The sequence below is a fragment of the Schistosoma haematobium genome, chromosome ZW (genome assembly GCF_000699445.3).
Source record: "Schistosoma haematobium chromosome ZW, whole genome shotgun sequence".
NCBI lineage: Eukaryota > Metazoa > Platyhelminthes > Trematoda > Strigeidida > Schistosomatidae > Schistosoma > Schistosoma haematobium.
The window spans coordinates 63387605-63406990 of record NC_067195.1 but is presented as its reverse complement, the minus strand read 5'-3'; the positions used below and the strand labels follow the sequence as shown (position 1 = coordinate 63406990).

The following is a 19386-nucleotide window of genomic DNA, read 5'->3' as shown; positions in this document are numbered from 1 at the left end:
AATTGTGGTCATTTTTTATTATTGCTAGTAAATTATGTTGATCTCTTTTATTTTCATCTCGTCGTACTAATATGGCATGGCAACTTGGGGGAAACGCATTATTGTGCCAGGTTCTATGTTGATGATCTTTGTTTATTTATGAATACCTCAAACTAACATGTTAGGGGCTATATCCGAATAAATTATTTCAATAATATCTTTAGGCAAATGTAAAATCTGAAAGAATTTTAACTACATAATAACTCAGTTTTTGACCAAAACATCATTCCAATCTAATGAAAGAGTGAGGTAAACGTAATAACAAACTGATTACAAATGTCCAACATTTAGTTAAAAAAAGGAATATACGATACAATTATTGGTCAGTAGAAAAGGTTCACTTGAAATGCAGTTACACGTGCAAAAACCCTATGAATCCAAATGTAGAACCAATAAAAACTGGTCAAGAGTGACGCCAATGTGTTGTACATAAATTATAACTCATCCGACTGGTGTGATTCTAAAATAAAATAAGCAAGAAATAATATTAAATATCAATTACTTTTAATTATCAATACCAAAAAGGACACCAAACTTGTGGGAATCAATTAACAAACGACTACTTAAAAATGTACAGAGTTGTTGCAGTGACTAAGACAACTGAAACTTCCAAAAGGTTTGTGGGTTAGACTCATTATTCCAAGAATCGATTATTACAATTACAGACAAGTAACCTGGTTTAAAGCCTTACAACTATGAATGCAAAATTAATTTAAGCAGAGCAGCAACTACAGCTTTTGCGGAATAAAGTGAATTCATTCTATTTCACGGTTTTTCATCAGCTGCATACAACTTTAAGTTACAGATATTAATATAATTATTAACAAATGTTTGACATGCTTTACTTTGCGAAGTTAAGACGTTCACCACGCAACTAAAATCATTATAACAGGACGGAGAGTGTATGAAGAAACGTAGATCGATGTGTATTTGTATGTTGCAATGTAATAATCCAGAGTAGGATAGGTGAGGAAAAAAAAATACTAATTCAGTACAACATAAGCAAACTATTCAAATATAAAGATGACTGTTGGGCGATACATGTATTAGGGTTTATAGGTCAATACAATAAGGTGAAAATTAACAATAAAGTATACCTTTCAAAGTCTTGGGTTACTATACATTGCTTGCGAATATTTGATTATCTATCTACACTTTGGAATCGGAAGAGACTATAAAATTGACCATTTGGTCAATGGATAGTGAGAACAAACGTAAATAATATTTTTAGGATTAATTTCAACCGATTATTTTCTTAGTTAAAGGGAATATTGACTTCTTTATGCTAAACGTTGAAGAAACTTGTAATGATCCTGTATCAAGTAAATTATTACATTTAGGAGTTTACTTCACTGATAGATAACCTTCAAAACCACACCGGGTATCCATGTGAATACAAGTTTAAAAATTTGTATGATATTGAAAGCAAATTAAAAATTATGGTGGTTACGAGTCTACAAAATTGATCCTTGACTACTACTAATGGTGTCACAAACTTTGTGCATTCTAGAAACGTTTAGGGGACAGTGCTGGACATGTATAAAAGGTTTTGTGATATCAACAGTATTTTGAAAATGCAAGGAGAAAATCTTAGTTCAAACCTGGAGAATGTTTTGGTTGATTTGGAGATTTTTCATCCAAGCACCCTGAAAAATAAAATATGCCAATTCGTTAGTTTATTAAAAGAATAAATCACAGGAGCAAAACTACGACTGGCAGATAGGTTAAGTGTACACGTCAAAACTTGAGATAGTGGCACTGATTTAAGAAAGTGATATGAACAAATTAATAAACAAAGCCAACTGGTCCCCCGTACTACCTTTGAAATTTGGCTATAAGTTCATTATTACTGATCTTTTTCTCAGTGATTTCATATTGTCGATATATTTCCATGTTGAAAGTTTAATACATTGGTGTGAAGCACCTTAACTTATGGTGAACTCCAGCCACAAAATTTCCATTATATTTAAAGTTATCACTAACATGGTTAAAAACACACTAAACACATAATTTAGAAATCTCCAAAGATGTTATTCTCATTGGAACCATTGATTGATATTTTCTTTACTAACGGCATGTTATCTTTGCGAAGAAACTAACAGAACTGTGACCTATAATCTCCTGGGTGTTAATAAACTCGTGACTATTTGTCCCATTAGATAGGAGTTAAGTAGATCAACTTGCAAACAAATCAGTTCCATTCATGAACTGTAAATGACTTAATTATGACTGTTGTTAGGAAGTACAATGAAGTTTAGGGTTGATTTGTGGTTTTGTATTGTTTATTAACGAGATGATTGGGTATGTAGTTCCCACAAAGCATTGAAAAACCAGTGAACGAATGTTTACGATATATTTATCATTTATTGATTTGAGAAATATATACTTCTAATGAAATTCTATTCATTAGTACATAAAACAGTTACGTGCTGGACTCTCATTTCACACTGAGCCATGATTAATGTAGGACGAAGCTTCAAATCTTCAGCATCGGATTGTTTTTACTATTCAGTGGACCAGTGATTTATATAATCAGGTTTAACTCACATTTGCCTTTCCTAGTTAATTTGATATTAATTTTAATGATTATTTAGTGTGATAACCTGAACTATTGTATATGGCTCCTTTTTAATTTTATCAAAACAATGTTGTTTTTTTTATAAAAAACATTAAAGTTAACATTTCCTAATAGGTAGATAACGCGTGATAGCGTTTTTCCTCGTGACTGCTTGACTTAGTAATTGTTTCGAAAGTTAATCTGAAATATCATATCACAAACACGTTTAAAATGAAATCTCAGCTTTTCGTCTGAAATGTATTCATATATAACGAATTAACAACTTCATCCATTTAAAAATGACTTTATGAGCAACAGTTATGATTATAATCGAGTCTGTCGTATTATTTTGTTAAAGGACAATGTTGTATTGTGGCTTAAAGGAAATGATAAGTTATTATTATTTAAAGACTTTAGTGGTTATGATTGATAACTGCAAGGAGTGAGCAGTATGTGAAACGCGAGTTAACTAGACGAAAAATATGGAGTTATGTACTTAAAGGCAAGTTTTCCATCGTAGGTTTATAGCAGTCAGTAAGTCTAGCACGAATTTACAAAGTAAATAACTTCAACTTAATAATTGTAAGAAATTGTTTGCTTAGCATTATATACAAACCTTTCATGATGTACTGAAACAAACAGGTGATTTTTATTTTGTAAAAATAGACACCTTTCAATCCCCAAATTTTGTGGAAATCTACATAAGTGAAGTTTAATGGTTTCTAAATGTTAAAAAGGCTTGTAATACATGGTAGTTTATATACACACTCAAATTTCGAACCTTTTCTTGACCATCATGATTTTGGCAACCACATAATATCACTTTCTTTCACATAAAATATGTAATTAATAATCTAGTGATTTTCGTGCATTTGATATAGAACTCGCTGATAATAAACAAAACTAAGTCATATTTCACTGATTGGGGAATTTATCAGTTTACTTGAAATATAAAGTAAAGATGCACTCGGAACTCGATCAAAAGGTTATAAATGTCACATATAAGAAACATTTTGTTGAGACTGATCATCACGAATAAATCGAAAAATCACGTTTAAAAAAGTGCTAACCTTGAGAAGATTTGTCTAGAACATTTTCACGGCAAAGGTAATCATAAAGATTTATATCTTGATTGTTGTAAAACCATTCTTCTATAATGCCTTGGTATTCATTAACAAGTGGGATACACTTCTAAATTAAGCACTACTCAGTAGACTTACCTCCTTGAATAAGGCTGTGACTTCTGCAGGCGGTTTATCCCACAGCTCAAAAGGGACATCCAGCTTCACATCAACGCCACGGTTCCTGCCAAAATTAAAGAAACATTAGAAGCGACATACACCAGTTCCGTAAGAGACTTCATTGTCTGAGGTGTGCCTTTGTCAAATCTGCTGCTGTCTTGACGCTCTTTATGAACTTTGTACTGAAGTAGCCGGTTGCAAATAGGAGGATCTTCCAGAACTTCATAAAGTCTGAGTTCTCTAATAAGTGATAAAGTAAACCAAGGTAAAGACCAACGATGTTTCATATTTAACCTTCTTTGAATCCCCTTGGACAGATCTTACATTCAGAGTATCACTTGACTTGGTTTCTTGAAGACGAGACAGAATTTCTGTTACAAGAAACTTGCAAACTACACTTTAGACCAAATCAGTGTCCAACCTTCACATTTAGATGGTAAGACGAAATCAGTCATAGTGTCCCCTCTAACAAACGTAAGAAAGATCAGCAAGGAGACGTGATACAAAATCATGACACTAACACTGCTTTTTCGTCAGTTACAATCTTTCTTTCTTAATTGCAAAACCGCTTGGGACGGTTAAATCAGAGATTAGGGTGTGTATGGCTGGTGTTGTAGATCTAACAAGCTGATATAAGACTGAAAAATAACAGGAAGAAAAAGCTAACAACTTACAAAGCATACGGAGACACAAATAAAGGTATTAATACAAGCATACAAAAACTTCATCATACATAAAAGTCTAGAACAGACTTAAAAGTGACAAGTGTAACAAGATGACACGAATCCAAAGACTTGTTTTATTAATTAGAAATCATAAATGTAGACATTCGTCGGAAAGATGTACATACGCAGTCGTGCTATGGAAATGTTCCGAAAAGAATAATACTATTCTGGTTCATAACGACATAACAAAGTGCAATTATTAGCCAATAAATACTTCCAAGTGTGTTGTGGTGCATATTGGTCATCAAGGTACAGACACATACACGATGAATAACACTGAGCTACCTGTCGTCCAGACATATAATGACTTAGGAGTTATCGTTAGTCAAGACTTAAAGACTACTGAACACTGCCGTGCAATAGCCGCCAAAGGTTTTAGAACCTTGTGGTCAATACGTAGAGCTTTTAGTCATGTCGACGCTAAAACGTTTTTGACTTTGTATACAGTGTTCGTTCGTCCTAAACTTGAGTACTGCATAAAAGCGGCTAGCCCCTGCTTAAAAAAAGACAGTGAGCTTCTGGAAAAGGTTCAGAGAACGGCGACTAGGCTGATTCCCGGAATAGCAAAGCTTCCGTATGAATCTCGACTGGCCAAGCTGAACCTTTTCCCGTTGTCATATCGCAGAACTAGAGGCGACTTGATTACAGTTTTCAAATTGCTTGGTGATAAACTTGCACCTAATATGCCCTCATTTTTCTTGTCTTCCAAAACAGAGAATTTACGAGGACACTCTAAAAAGGTTCACAAGCCCAGAACTTGTCAGCTGACTATCAACTTCCCCATCGAATCATCAACGAGTGGAACTCATTACCTCAGCACATGGTTGAGGCTCCATCCGTCGACTCTTTCAAAAGAAAGTTAGATCAGCTGAGAGACCACCATTGCCAGGACTAACACAGGCCATCAAGCCTCCTGTTCTTCCCAAACTGAAACTGAAGCTTTCTTGACCTTCACTATAGATAAATACTACCATCTGACAAACATGTTTGCCAGTAATGCATTGCTGCAAGTATCATGTAACAAGGCAACGTATCAATAACTACACAGAGATACAATTGCACTGAGAAGGCTGGTTTCTACCGCATTTCTTAATTCTTTAAAGAGTACCGTCCAATGGGATGTACGTTGAATATATATATATATATATATATATATATATATATATATATATATAATATATATACGCTGCTTATAAGCAGCGTGGGTTGCTTATGAATCACAATAACATTTTAGTGCAACTTGGAGGTTTCTTTATCACTTATGATGCAATAAGGCACTTCTGACAAACTTATTGTATATACATTAGCTTCTGTAATTACGTGTTACTTGCAGACAATTTGAACCTACGTGGGAAATGTATGAACTTTATTGTCGTTATTAATATAATGTTGATGTTTTCAGTAATATAAGTATAATGATACCATGGGGAACCAGGCTCTTTGTCGTTATTTCGAGAAAGTGACAAGGGTTAAAAAGGCAAAGTAGGAAATTAACAAACCTTGAACTTGTTGTTTTTCCCGCCAAGTGTTTCAAATGGTTGTAGACGGAATAGAAGAAGCTTTCGCTTAACAGGCTTCCCTGTCTAGTAACAGTGGATCACCAGTACCTCCAGGCAGGAACCTAGGTATAATAGCGATAATAGAGTGGGGAAAAGAAATTGGTATATCATAGTAAGATATTATACTTAGTCCTTAAGGTGACCTTCAGATTGATTACAGTATCCTAACCCTTCTGGACATCCACTTAAACACCTAGTTAGGCTTAGTCTCAATACAAATCCATGGGATAACACCCAGAAATTGGAGATACGACATAGCAGGACGGACTGTAGACACAACTTCTACTCCTTAAGAGTTGTCAAATGCTGGAGTTCGCTGCCGACTGAGCTAGTTCAAGCGACTTCTCAGGTGTCCTTTAAAAAGCAACTTGACCTATTTTTAAGGACTCAGAACAACATCTTATTATGAGTTATCAATTTCTTTTTTCCCCCTATTATCGTTAATATGCCTCTTTGTTTTAATGGTCGACTGGATCATGGACACCTCGACATCTGAGGAATAACGCAGAATACAATGGACAGCTCGGAGTCAACTAAAAGACTTGGACTTCGCAGATAACCTGGCCCTTCTATCCCATACATACCAAAAAATGCAAGTCAAGACAACTAGTGTAGCAGCAGCCCCTGATTCAGTTGATCACAAAATACATAGAGGGAAAACATCCTCAAATACAACATGGAGGACATCAACCCAGTAACACTTGATGGATAAACTATGGAAGAGGTGAGTATTTTCACGTACCCATCTGGGCGGCATCATGGATGAACAAGGAGGATCTGATGCAGACGTAAAGAGTAGGATTGGCAAAGGAAGGACATCATTCCAACAGTTGAAGGATATATGGAACTCGAAAGAACTGTCAGCCAACACAAAAGTCATAATCTTCAGTACGAACGTCGAGACAGTTCTACTGTACGGAGTTGAAATTTTGAGAACTACCACAACCAATATCAAAACGATACAAGTATTTATAAACAATTGTCTACGCAAATACTCAATATCCATTGGCCGGATACCATCAGCAACAACCTTTTGTGAGAGAGAACAAACCAGGTTCCAGCCGAAGTGGAAATTAGGAAGAGACGTTGGGGTTGGATAGGACGTACATTATGGAAATCATCGAAGTGCATCACGAAGCAAGAGCTAACTTGTAATTTCGAGGGGGGACGGAAAAGAGGAAGGTCAAAGAGCACACCGTGTCGAGAATTGAAAGCAGACATGTAAAGAACGAATAGCAACTGGAGACAGCTGGAAAGGACTGTCCAGGACAGGGCCCGATAAGAGGAGTGCTGGTAGGTGGCTTTTGCTCCCCGACGAGGTTTAACAGACGTAAGTAAGGTCAGTCGTACTGTAGATTCTCGATCTCTTCTTTACTCAGGTGATCTTATGATCTGGAGGAAAACGGTTAGGCTAGATGATATTTCGTCTCCCGGGGAAAAATTAGATAACATACACAACTGCACTGTGAAAACCCTTCCCATGTGTTGGGCTCCAGTTAAGTAAAAGGAGAGTTAATAATAATACGCCAAAGAAACAATATTGTGAACTGAAACCACTGTCCATGAATAGAACATAATGGCATATTAAATAACTAATGTGATGACTCTTATGAAGTTTATGTTACTTGTATCGTCTTCTAAGATAACAACCACAAAAGCAGTCCACCCAACTAAATAAGGCTCCCCTGTACGGTGGGTACCAAAGGAGTGAAGCGAAGTATAAATCCGATAGAATGATTAAGTAATAATCCGCACTGAAATTTCTACATAGCGTGGAACTGCCTGGGAGGATGTTTTAACAGTATTGTAATCTTCGATCACGAGCCGTCTCTAGTCAAGCGGAATAACAAGCGATGGAGACGGGATTTATTTGAATAACGACAGTGGAGTATATCTTAATGATTCATTTGATTATGCCCGTTTACAACTGACAAAAACAAACAACAGAAATTGAATATATATGGTTACGCACAGTGTCACAAACAGATGAAAAAATGTAGTCTTTATTTTGATCGCTATAAAATTATTGAACATGCATCTCACTAAATAGTTCCCTCCTTTGGGGCGTACGTCGGCGGAGGTATGCTAGTCGTAAATGAAGGAAGAATAAATAAATGAACGTTGTCTTTGTTTTTTCGTTGCGAAATTGCTGGATTTACATGTCGCTATACCATTATTACCACTAAACTCAGGACATCAATGGTGAGCGGAAGTGATACTTTGTTAACCGCATAGCTCCTCGGAGATTCCGCCACCATATTACTCATCATAGTTAAGGACTTGAGCGACACTTTTTATGATATTTTGGACGTCACGGTCTTTCTTTCTATAACATTAGGTAGCATGACTCAATAACCGTTTGAACCTGTTTTTAGTGTTTACCTAAGATCTCATCTAGGAGAGCTACACGGTTGTGACTCTCCACTTCAAGAGTAATTTCACTCTCCTAGAAATGGTTCAGCAGGCGCTCTCCTAGGAGATGTAGATCGGTAATCCATACTGTCTGGAAGTTGTCATTATATGATCATTATTTATCATATTGTTGACGATCCCCCTCAACCTAGCAAATCATTGATTCATTTGGCTGCAAATTACACCGAATGGGAGGTCTATATAAAACAGACCACTATTGAGCTCGCACAAAAATTTGTGTAGACTTTCGTTATAATATAACTTAACTATGAAATTCAGCACCACGGGTGATATTAACGACACGTTCAGTTCTCTTCCAAAAGAACGCTAAACGTTCGCTTAAGTCGCCTTGGTAGCGAGGGTAGTCACTCTTTTTATTACTTTTCGATTGCCTCAATTTTTGGTGACTAAATTCGTCCACTCTTCAGTTTGAAAAGGAAAGACACGAACCGAACTTTTGCGTCATCATTATTACTTTCCTACTTCTCAGACGCAGATTCCAGGGAACAAACGGTTTGCCGATTGTGCCGAACAAAGTTCAAAGTTTATATTCTCTCTTGATCTACTCGTGGTTGACGTTATCTTAAAATTGGTTTGCAGTCAAGTCCAGGAGTCATTTGCCAGAATGTTTCGGTTTTAGATCAGAAGAAAGCGTATGATTTTACACTCCTTACCTTGCTGGATAGTGTATTTTGCGAGTTCCGTGGTTGTTGTAAATTACAAAACAAGAACAAATACAGAAGAATCATGCTTATTTTACATATAAACATTGTAAAAAAATTAATCGTTGGCTGATGATCAAATAAGTTCTCTAGCTTTCACTGCTAACCTGCTTCTCTATTGGCCAATAAATAACGAACGCCACTTAGTTGCGTAGCATTAAGAGTCAACATGAAATGATGAAGAGAAGCAATGCCGTTCAAAATAATACAAAATAACACCTGATGATCCTACTCTCCTTATCTTGCTAGATTGTATATATAGCATTTTCAGTGTGTAGTAACAAATAATTGCCTTTAGGCAGTGGTTTATCGGCATTCAAAAGTGATGTTGCTTTTAGGCCAGCAAAATATCACAAAGTCCAAGCCGAACAATCCAGTGGGAAGACCTTTGAATATTGGATAGCTGACTGAGCCTTGTCAACGTCAAGGACAACCAAGTCGAATTAATCGATAGCACGTCATGGACAGAAGGATGAGTCAGCAATGATAATTCGTTTCGCTGAAGGTTTCGCTTTTGAAAATCCCTCCACGTATACACCTGTAACTTGTTCCTCTTGATTCATCTACATGTACATTCTGTTAATCCTTTCGAGTCCATTGGAGATGGTACTAATTGTGTTTTATTGTGATTTTTGTTCTTCTTACGCCTTTACTGAGTTTACATGTTTCTCATGAACTACATTTATGTTGTTTTAGTTGTTACTTAGTCTTGGCGGCAGCCTTATTGATTTGTTCCCCTTTTTGATTGTGCTTCTTGCATTTACTGTAATTGTGGATATTTGATTGTATACTGAAGCACTCTTTCAGAATTGAAAACACTCTGTGTTATAACGCAGCTAAATATCATCTTTCGAGCGAATCTGTTCGTGATCTATACAGAAAGGATAGAATGGCGTTTATTTGTTTCACCTGATTTGACTGGGGAGGGTGTTCAAACTCGACATTTTGTAAGATAAGGGAGAAAAATGATATGGGGAGATAGTAGGTATCACATCACTAGGTAATAAGTCTATCTACTAAGACAGGTTTAGTGAAAGCTCAAATTATCTTTGAATGCAGGCAAGATGCTTGAAATTTCTTATGGCTTAAGCCTTCACTGTAAATAATTCTTATACAGCACCACAAAATCCAACTTAGTATCAATCATTATGATCAAACTGTTTCTACTGTGTTCAGGAATAGAGAAAGTTGTGTGTGTGTCATCTGCTCCTATTGGGTGACTGGATTCTTATTTATTTTTGAAGCCCTTTCGGGTGCCTCAATTTGCAAATCATGATTCTTCCTCCCTATTTATATGTGTCCACATACATGTAAATTAGTGAAGACTATGGGATGTAAATCAATTTTCAACATGTTGTTTAGGTTTTGGGTAAGTCATAGATCCTTTCTCAATAATGGTGGGTTTCAGCTCATGGTATATCCTATGGACAACAGATTAGGCGTTAGTTTCAACACTAGTCTGATTAACTCAATTTTGAATGATAGAGTGATATGAACAGGAGTTTTGAATGCCAAAAGCACAATAAGTATCAACGTGCTATAACCTAACCATCGGTTTGTGAGTTTTGGCAGATATCTATTCTCTATCAATATTTCGTTTAGTACTTACTTACTTACTTACGCCTGTTACTCCCAATGGAGCATAGGCCACCGACCAGCATTCTCCAACCCACTCTGTCCTGGGCCTTCTTTTCTAGTTCCATCCAATTCTTGTTCATTTTTCTCATGTCTATCTCCATTTCTCGGCTTAATGTGTTCTTTGGTCTTCCTCTTTTCCTTCGGCCTTGAGGATTGATAATGTCACAGGTATTCAGTGTTTGACAACGCTTCTACCAGTAACACCTTCTAATATATTTCGTTCCCACCCAGAGAAATCAAAAGACAGAGTCGAGGAGATCGGAAGAGTATATTTGGCGATGACCAATATATCGGAATTCTCTGATCTAATCTGGCTAGCGATTGCGGTTGATGTTGAGCACGGCGTTACCACACGTGATCTGATGCGGATGCCTGACCGAGCGCCTTCAGCTAGATGAGTCCGCTAAAACATATGGTCAGCATCCAATGTCGAAAACTTACAGAGCTATTTATTTTGGGGATTTATTTACCGCTACAGATCACTCCCCCCTAGTGGGGCAGTGACGACCCTAAGACGTGGCCAGCCAGAAGTTTAAACCCAACGAGTTTGTCGTTGGTAAACACTCTTCTGATAGCTTACTAAGTGTAGCAGCGTCTGGTCGTCTTTCCTTACTATATGGGACCGAGGTACAACATAGTAAAAAAAAGAAAAAGTTACAACGAAAATTTCGACTACTCGTAAACTGCATCATTCTTTTCCAGTCGTCCTGGAAAAGAAAAAAGAAAGTGTAAGTGTATGTCGAAATACACTCGTATGTGCGTAAAAACACAATGTCGGCGAAAAATGGAAAATAAACTCAAGCACACGTAATAGCGTTAAAAAAATGTTTTTTATGTTTTGTTTTGCTTTTTTTAATAAAAATATAAATATATAGGAATAATAAAATTGTCTTTTTAAAAAAAATTATATATCGTTAAAAAGAAAGATTGGGATAATGTAAAATGTCGAGTAGTGCCTTACGTGCAGTAGTCGTTTAAATGTTCTGGAAATCTTACTCTTCTTCCAGAACGCGTCGTTTTAGGTTTATTTTCAGATACATTCGGAGTGTCATCGCTAGTGTTGGTTGTCGGTTGAGGAACTATGAGTGTAGGAGTCGCGTTGTGCGATTGTACCGAAGGAAAGTCGACGTGAATAGGATTTCCTTCTAAATACGCTGCTTTTAAGCGATCGATGCTGATGCTATCGTTGGTTCCGTTCTTATCGACTATATAGTACTTAGATTCACGTTGAAGAACTTTGAAGGGTCCTTCGTATGCTGATTCGAATGGTCGTCGATGCGAGTCTCGACGAACGAAAACGTGTGTACTATATCGTAGGTCAGGTTGAACGAAAACATCAGTTGATTGAGGTCCAGTGGAAGCAGGTTTAACTGAACGCATTGCGTTTGTAAGCCTGTTCGTGTAGGAGGTTAGATCCATGTTCATTGAAGAGGACGAAGGATCCACGAATTCTCCTGGAAGTCGAAGTGTCGTTCTATAAACGAGTTGAGCCGCAGTGTATCCAATGTCAGCTTTCACTGCATTGCGGATACCTAGTAAGACGAGTGGAAGAGCGTCCGTCCACTGTGAAACGTTTGCAGCTGATAGTGAAGCTTTTAGTTGTCGGTGAAAACGTTCTACCAACCCGTTTGCTTGTGGGTGGTAGGCAGTCGTTCGGAAGCGAGTGCTTCCTAAAAGTGTGGTCAGACGACGGGAAAGATCAGATTCAAACTGACGTCCGCGGTCTGTAGTGATGGTTGAAGGGCAGACGAAGTTTGCTACCCATCGTTCGACGAAGGTGCGGGCCACTGTTTCAGTAGTGCTGTCCTTAATAGGTACTGCTTCTGGCCATCGAGTGAAACGGTCTACGCAGGTTAAGAGGTAAGAGTATCTATTTGAATCTGGTAAAAATCCTACCAAATCCAGATGAACATGGTCGAAACGAGGATCGGGAGTTTTAAATGAGCCTAAGGGACATTTATTGTGTCTGATAACCTTAGATTTTTGGCAGCTTACACAGGAGCGTGCCCACTCCCTCACGTCTTTATTCATTCCAGGCCAGCAAAACCGTTCTGCTATAAGCTTGATGGTTGCACGAACACCTGGATGAGAAAGTTTGTGCAATGTATTGAAGACATTGCGTCGATAATGTTTCGGCACGATTGGGCGATCCCTACCTGTAGATGTGTCACAAAGTAAGGTTTCCTTACCTGTTCCCATCTGTTTGATGCGTAGTTTAAGTGTTGTGGACGATAACTCGTGCTGAAGATCAGTGTCTTCTTTTTGAGGCTGGGCGAGTTTAAGAAGGTCGATTCCTTGGAAACTGTTCAAGGAAGTTATGCGAGATAGTGTTGGAAATGCCGTACAGCACAATACATAGCTAGGAGATCCCTACCGAATGTGCTGTACCTCGATTCGGTGTCTAGCAACCTTCTAGAGAAAAATGCCAAGGGTTGCCAGGAGTTGTTAACCCATTGTTGTAAGACGCCACCGATTGCCGAGTCGGATGCGTCTACTGCGATGCTAATGGGTGCTCGGGTGTCCTGATGTGCGAGCATTGTTGCTTTAGCAATCAGTTCCTTAACTGTGGAGAATGCTTTTCGTGCGGTGTCGTCCAAATTAATGGATTTCGCATTTCCACGAAGTTGGTCGGTCAGATGTTTCATAAGTAATGCGCATTTCGGTATGAAACGTCTACAGAAAACTACGAGGCCGTTAAACGTGCGTAATTGCTTGACGGTGGTCGGTTCTGGGCAATCCAAAATGGTCGCCACTTTGGTTCTAAGGGGTCGGATACCTTGAGCATCGATAGTGTGTCCCAGAAAGTCTAATGAGTCGGTTCCGAATTGGCATTTCTGAACGTTTACAGTAATGCCATGTTTTTGTAGTCGTTCGAAAACAAGATCCAGATGCTTGAGATGTGTTTCTCTGTCCGGACTTGCGATTAGACAGTCGTCAACATACGCATGTACGAAGTTGAGACCTCGAAAAACGTCGTCTATGAATCTTTGGAATGTTTGAGCAGCGTTCCTTAGACCGAAAGGCATTCGCAAAAATTCATAGAGTCCGAAGGGAGTAATGATAGCTGTTTTCGGTATGTCGTCAGTAGCCATAGGGATTTGGTTATACGCTTTAACCAAGTCGATTTTCGAAAAGACAGTTGTACCTTTCAAGGTAGCTGTCAAATCGTGAATATGAGGCAACGGGTAACGATCGGGAATGGTTTTCGCGTTCAATGGCCGATAGTCGCCAGTTGGACGCCAATCGTTGCTGTCCTTTTTAGGGACCATGTGCAACGGAGATGCATATGGGTTATTTGACGGTCGTATGATTCCTAAGTCTATCATATGGTCGAACTCGTTTTTCGCCAACCTCAGCTTTTCAGGAGCTAGTCGGCGTGCTTTAGAAAATACAGGTGGTCCTGTAGTCATGATGTGATGTGTAACGTTGCTGGTTACACACGGTAACCTCGGTTGCGTTTGTTGTATCTCAGGATACTTATCGAGTAGTGGTTGATAGAGTGGGTCTATCATATGTTTAACTGTGACTGGGGATAATCTGCAACCAGTAAAATAAGTTACGCAAACGGACAAATTAGTGTTTCCGTCTACTAGCCTCCGTTTGCGCGTGTCGATGATCAGATTATGGTGTTGTAGAAGATCCATACCAATGATTGGCATAGAAACATCTGCAACAACGAAGATCCAGTGAATGGGTTTGCGTAAACCCACGTTAAGGTAAACGTACATTTTGCCATACGTAGCGATCGGTTTTCCGTTTGCCGCCTGTAAGTTTAGGGTCGATTCGTGAAGTCGGTCGTTAGGATTTGCTGGGAGAACGCTAACTTCTGCGCCAGTGTCGACGAGGTAGCGAACTCTCGTTGTCACATCTGTGACGAATAACAGACGGCTTTGTTCGCCGGCTACGGTTGCCGTTAACGCGTGCCAGCTTGGAAGTTTCCCGAGTTGTTTTTCGAGTCAGTCGGTTTTGTGTTGGGAAAATTGCAGGGTTTTCTGCAAGTTCTGGAAAACTTTCCATACTGGTTATGATACCAGCACCAGTCGGGGTTATCTGTCACTCGTGGTCTAGAGACAGATCCCTTACGAGAAATGCTTCTACGTGGTGTGCGCGATCTCTTACGGTCGGTACGAAGACTAAGATAACGCGTGAGTGTGTGACATAACTCGGTTATATCATTCTGAGTCGTTTGAGGTTTTTCTTTGACTGAAAATACCTCGGTAGTAGAAGGTTTCGTAATTTCTAGAATGCGGTCGGCAGATGCAGCTAGCTCGTCTAAGCCGTTGTTCTGGAACGAGACCAGAACTGCTTGCACCTGTTGGGGAAGTTTTGACAAGAAGAGTTGTTTGAATAGACCTTCGTCGAAAGTTCTTGGGCCTATTACCTCTCTCATCCGTTGCAACATGTCCGTCGCAGAACCGTGTTGCAGGTCGATGTTATTGAAGAGTTGATCTAACCTTTGTCGATCGGTTAGGTCTCCTCTTTTAAGAATCGAGCGTTTTAAGATTTCGTAAGGATCGGAAACATCACTAGTAAACATACTAGGTGTTACGTACCTGTTGAATTAGCGCGGTAGTGCTTTGACTACTGCGAGGAATTGTGCACGTGTGTCGATCACGCCGTGCTCGGAGAAGTCGGCTTCTGCGTAGCAAAACCAGGCTTCGATGTTGTCGGGCCAGAAAGGCATCAGTTGAAACGAAGGTGGGGACAAAGTCTTAAGCTTGAGTACTTTAGGTGTCTGTTCAGTCATGATGAAGTATGAAGTACGATAATGAACGAGGGGAAAATATATATATATCCAGGAAAAAACACGAAAAAAAATCACAATGTTTAAAAAAAAATAAAAAATAAGGCAATGATATATAAAAATCCCAAAAAGGAACAGACTCACAGTTGCAATAAGGTGTACCAGATCACGTCGGTCTCACCAATGATGATGTCACAGGTATTCAGTGTTTGACAACGCTTCTACCAGTAACACCTTCTAATATATTTCGTTCCCACCCAGAGAAATCAAAAGACAGAGTCGAGGAGATCGGAAGAGTATATTTGGCGATGACCAATATATCGGAATTCTCTGATCTAATCTGGCTAGCGATTGCGGTTGATGTTGAGCACGGCGTTACCACACGTGATCTGGTACGGATGCCTGACCGAGCGCCTTCAGCTAGATGAGTCCGCTAAAACATATGGTCAGCATCCAATGTCGAAAACTTACAGAGCTATTTATTTTGGGGATTTATTTACCGCTACAGGATTCTATGTGAGGGCTTGTCTTGTGACGCAGTTGGGTGCTTTGCTCAATGTGTGTCCTATCCACTTCCAGCGCTTCTTCCTGATTTCTTCCTCCGCTGGGATCTGGTTTGTTCTCTCCCACAGTACGTTGTTGCTAATAGTGTCCGGCCAATGGATCTGAAGTATTTTGCGTAGACAACTGTTAATAAACACCTGTATTTTCTGGATGATGGATTTCGTAGTTCTCCAGGTTTCTGCCACATACAGTAGAACTGTGTTGACATTTGTATTGAAAATCCTGACCTTGGTGTTGGTTGACAATTGCTTTGAGCTCCAGATGTTCTTCAGTTGTAAATATGCTGCTCTTGCTTTGCCGATTCGCGCCTTCACATCTGCATCAGATCCACCATGTTCATCGATGATGCTGCCCAAATATGTAAAGGTTTTCACATCTTCCAAATCGTCTCCGTCAACTTTGATTGGATTGGTGCATGCTGTGTTGTATCGGAGAATCTTTCTTTTCCCTTTGTGTATATTGAAACCTACTGCTGCTGAGGCTGCTGCTACACTGGTCGTCTTCTCCTGCATTTGTTGTTGCGTTTGGGATAGAAGGGCCAGATCATCTGCGAAGTCTAGACCGTCCAACTGAATCCTAGATGTCCATTGTATCCCGCGTTTTCCTTCAGATGTTAACGTCTTCATGATCCAGTCGATCACCAGGAGAAAGAGAAAGGGTGAGAGTAAGCAACCTTGCCTGACACCGGTCTTTACATCGAAAGACTTTGTCAACTGTCCTCCATGCACAATTTTGCAGTGTAATCCATCATATGAATTCTGTATGATATTGACTATCTTCTGAGACACATCGTAGTGTCGAAGAAGTTTCCATAGTGTTGTTCTGTCCACGCTGTCAAATGCTTTTTCGTAGTCAATGAAGTTGATGTAGAGTGATGAACTCAATTCAATTGGTTGTTCCACAATGGTCCGTAGAGTTGCAACTTGGTCTGTACACGATCTATCCTCACGGAATCCTGCCTGTTGGTCACGAAGTAGGGCGTCTACACAGTCCTCCATCCTGTTTAACAATATCCTGTTGAAGACTTTTCCCGGTATTGAGAGAAGAGTGATGCCCCTGTAGTTATCACACTTGCTGAGATCGCCTTTCTTCGGTATTTTGATCAGAAGTCCTTCTTTCCAGTCTGTTGGTACTTGTTCCTCATCCCAAATCTTATTGAAGAGAATGTGGAGTATCCTTGCAGTTGCCGCTACGTCTGCTTTCAGTGCCTCTGCTGGAATGTTGTCTGGTCCTGCTGCTTTGCCACTCTTGATTCGCCTGATGGCCATGCTTATCTCTTCAATTGTTGGTGGGCCAACATCGATTAGGAGGTCCGTGGGTGCTGCTTCGACGTTGGGTGGGTTCAGTGGGGCTGGTCGATTCAAGAGTTCTTTGAAGTGTTCTACCCACCTGTTTCGTTGCTCTTCAGTGTCGGTGATTACCTTGCCTTCTTTGCTTTTCACTGGTCGTTCCGCTTTGCGGTGATTTCCAGAGAGTTTCTTTGTCGTGTCATACAATTGTCTCATGTTTCCTTCTCTTGCAGCCTTTTCCGCCGTCGTTGCTAAATCTTCCACATATTTACGTTTGTCGGTTCTAATGCTCCTCTTCACTTGTTTGTTTACTTCTGTGTATTCAGCTTGTGCCTTGGCTTTTTCTGCTCTTGTTCGACTGGTATTGATTGCTGCCTTCTTGTTCCTCCTTTCTTGAATCTTATCCAGTGTATCAACAGTGATCCATTCCTTGTGATGGTGCTTCTTGTGGCCCAGGACCTCATGGCATGTTGAAGTGATTGCTTCTTTGATCCCCTTCCAGTTGCTCTCCACAGTAGTTCCTTCTCCATTGAGTAGATCATGAAAGGCCTGGAACTTATTGCTGAGGACTATCTTGAATTTGTTGAGTTTGTTAGTATCCTGAAGAAAGGCCGTATTGAACTTTTGTGATATTGTCCGCCCCGTTGTGCAGTGCTTCTTGAGTTTCAATTTCTTCTTGGCGACCAGCAAGTGATGATCTGATGCTATATCAGCTCCTCTCTTGGTTCTCACGTCCTCTATAGTCCTCCTGAACGTTTTGTTGATGCAAATATGGTCGATTTGGTTTTGTGTAGAGTGATCCGGTGAAGTCCATGTGGTTTTGTGTATGCGTTAATGTGGGAATATGGTGCCGCCAATGACCAGCTTATTGAAGGCACATAGATTTGCAAATCTCTCACCACTTTTTTTCTCCCAGTCCGTGTCGTCCCATGATGTCTTCATATCTAGTGTTGTCCGTTCCAACCTTGGCGTTGAAATCTCCCATCAGAATGGTCAGGTCCTTTGTTGGGCACTTCTCGATGATTGACTGCAGCCTATTGTAGAATTGATCTTTAGCGTCTTCATTGTAGTCGTTGGTAGGCGCATAGCATTGGATGATGTTCATTGAAATACCCTCTTTCTTTGTTTTGAACGAGGCTTTGATGATCCTTGGTCCATGAGATTCCCATCCTATAAGTGCATTTTGCGCTTGTTTGGACAGCATCAATGCAACTCCTTGTGTATGTGGTGCATTTTCTTCTTCATGGCCGGAGTATAACAGGAGCTCTCCTGTAGTTAGTCGTTGTTGTCCAACTTGTCTCCAATGTGTTCCACTGATCCCAAGTACCTCTAGGTTGTATCTTCTCATTTCTGCAGCAATTTGGAAGGCTCTCCCGGTGTCCCAAATTGTACGAACACTCCATGTACCTAAATAAATGGTCGCTCTGGTTGTCAGAAGTAGTAGCATCACTTTTTCTTCTATACTGTCATTTGTACAGATTCAATCAATAGTATTGAATAGCCCCTTACTGGTACACTAAACCATCATGTTGTGAATATCTAAATAGGATAAATAGGATAAAGTCCATTGCTTCCAGGTTTTCAATGATGGTCTAACATCAATCGGTTCATGATCTCAATCAAAAACTTAACAATCTCCACAACCCCTAAAAGCTGATAATTATTGTCTTTGTTTTTTTACTCACATATCTTTATATTATGATCATTACTATTTTTATTATTCCTAGTATTGCCACTACCATTATTATTGTTTCAACATTACTATTAGTTTTCTGAACAGAAGTTATTTAATTGGCACTCGAGCCACACTATGATTTTTTTTATTAAATTCATATAACTTCATACATTACATAGTCTTACACTAAACATTTTATACGATTTGAACTACATTGTTAT

At 39.3% G+C, this 19386-nt stretch overlaps 1 protein-coding gene across 1 annotated transcript; it reads right to left on the bottom strand.

The window, feature by feature from the left end:
- Window positions 1-442: 442 nt before the first annotated feature.
- CNPY3 (Protein canopy 3) lies at window positions 443-9426 on the bottom strand (the record flags this gene model as incomplete). The annotated part of the gene is made up of 7 exons (XM_051218822.1): window positions 443-499; window positions 1641-1685; window positions 3667-3681; window positions 3817-3901; window positions 3937-4077; window positions 4115-4229; window positions 9363-9426. 7 exons carry the CDS (start codon window positions 9424-9426, stop codon window positions 443-445), a joined length of 522 nt encoding a protein of 173 aa, XP_051072139.1.
- Window positions 9427-19386: the final 9960 nt, after the last annotated feature.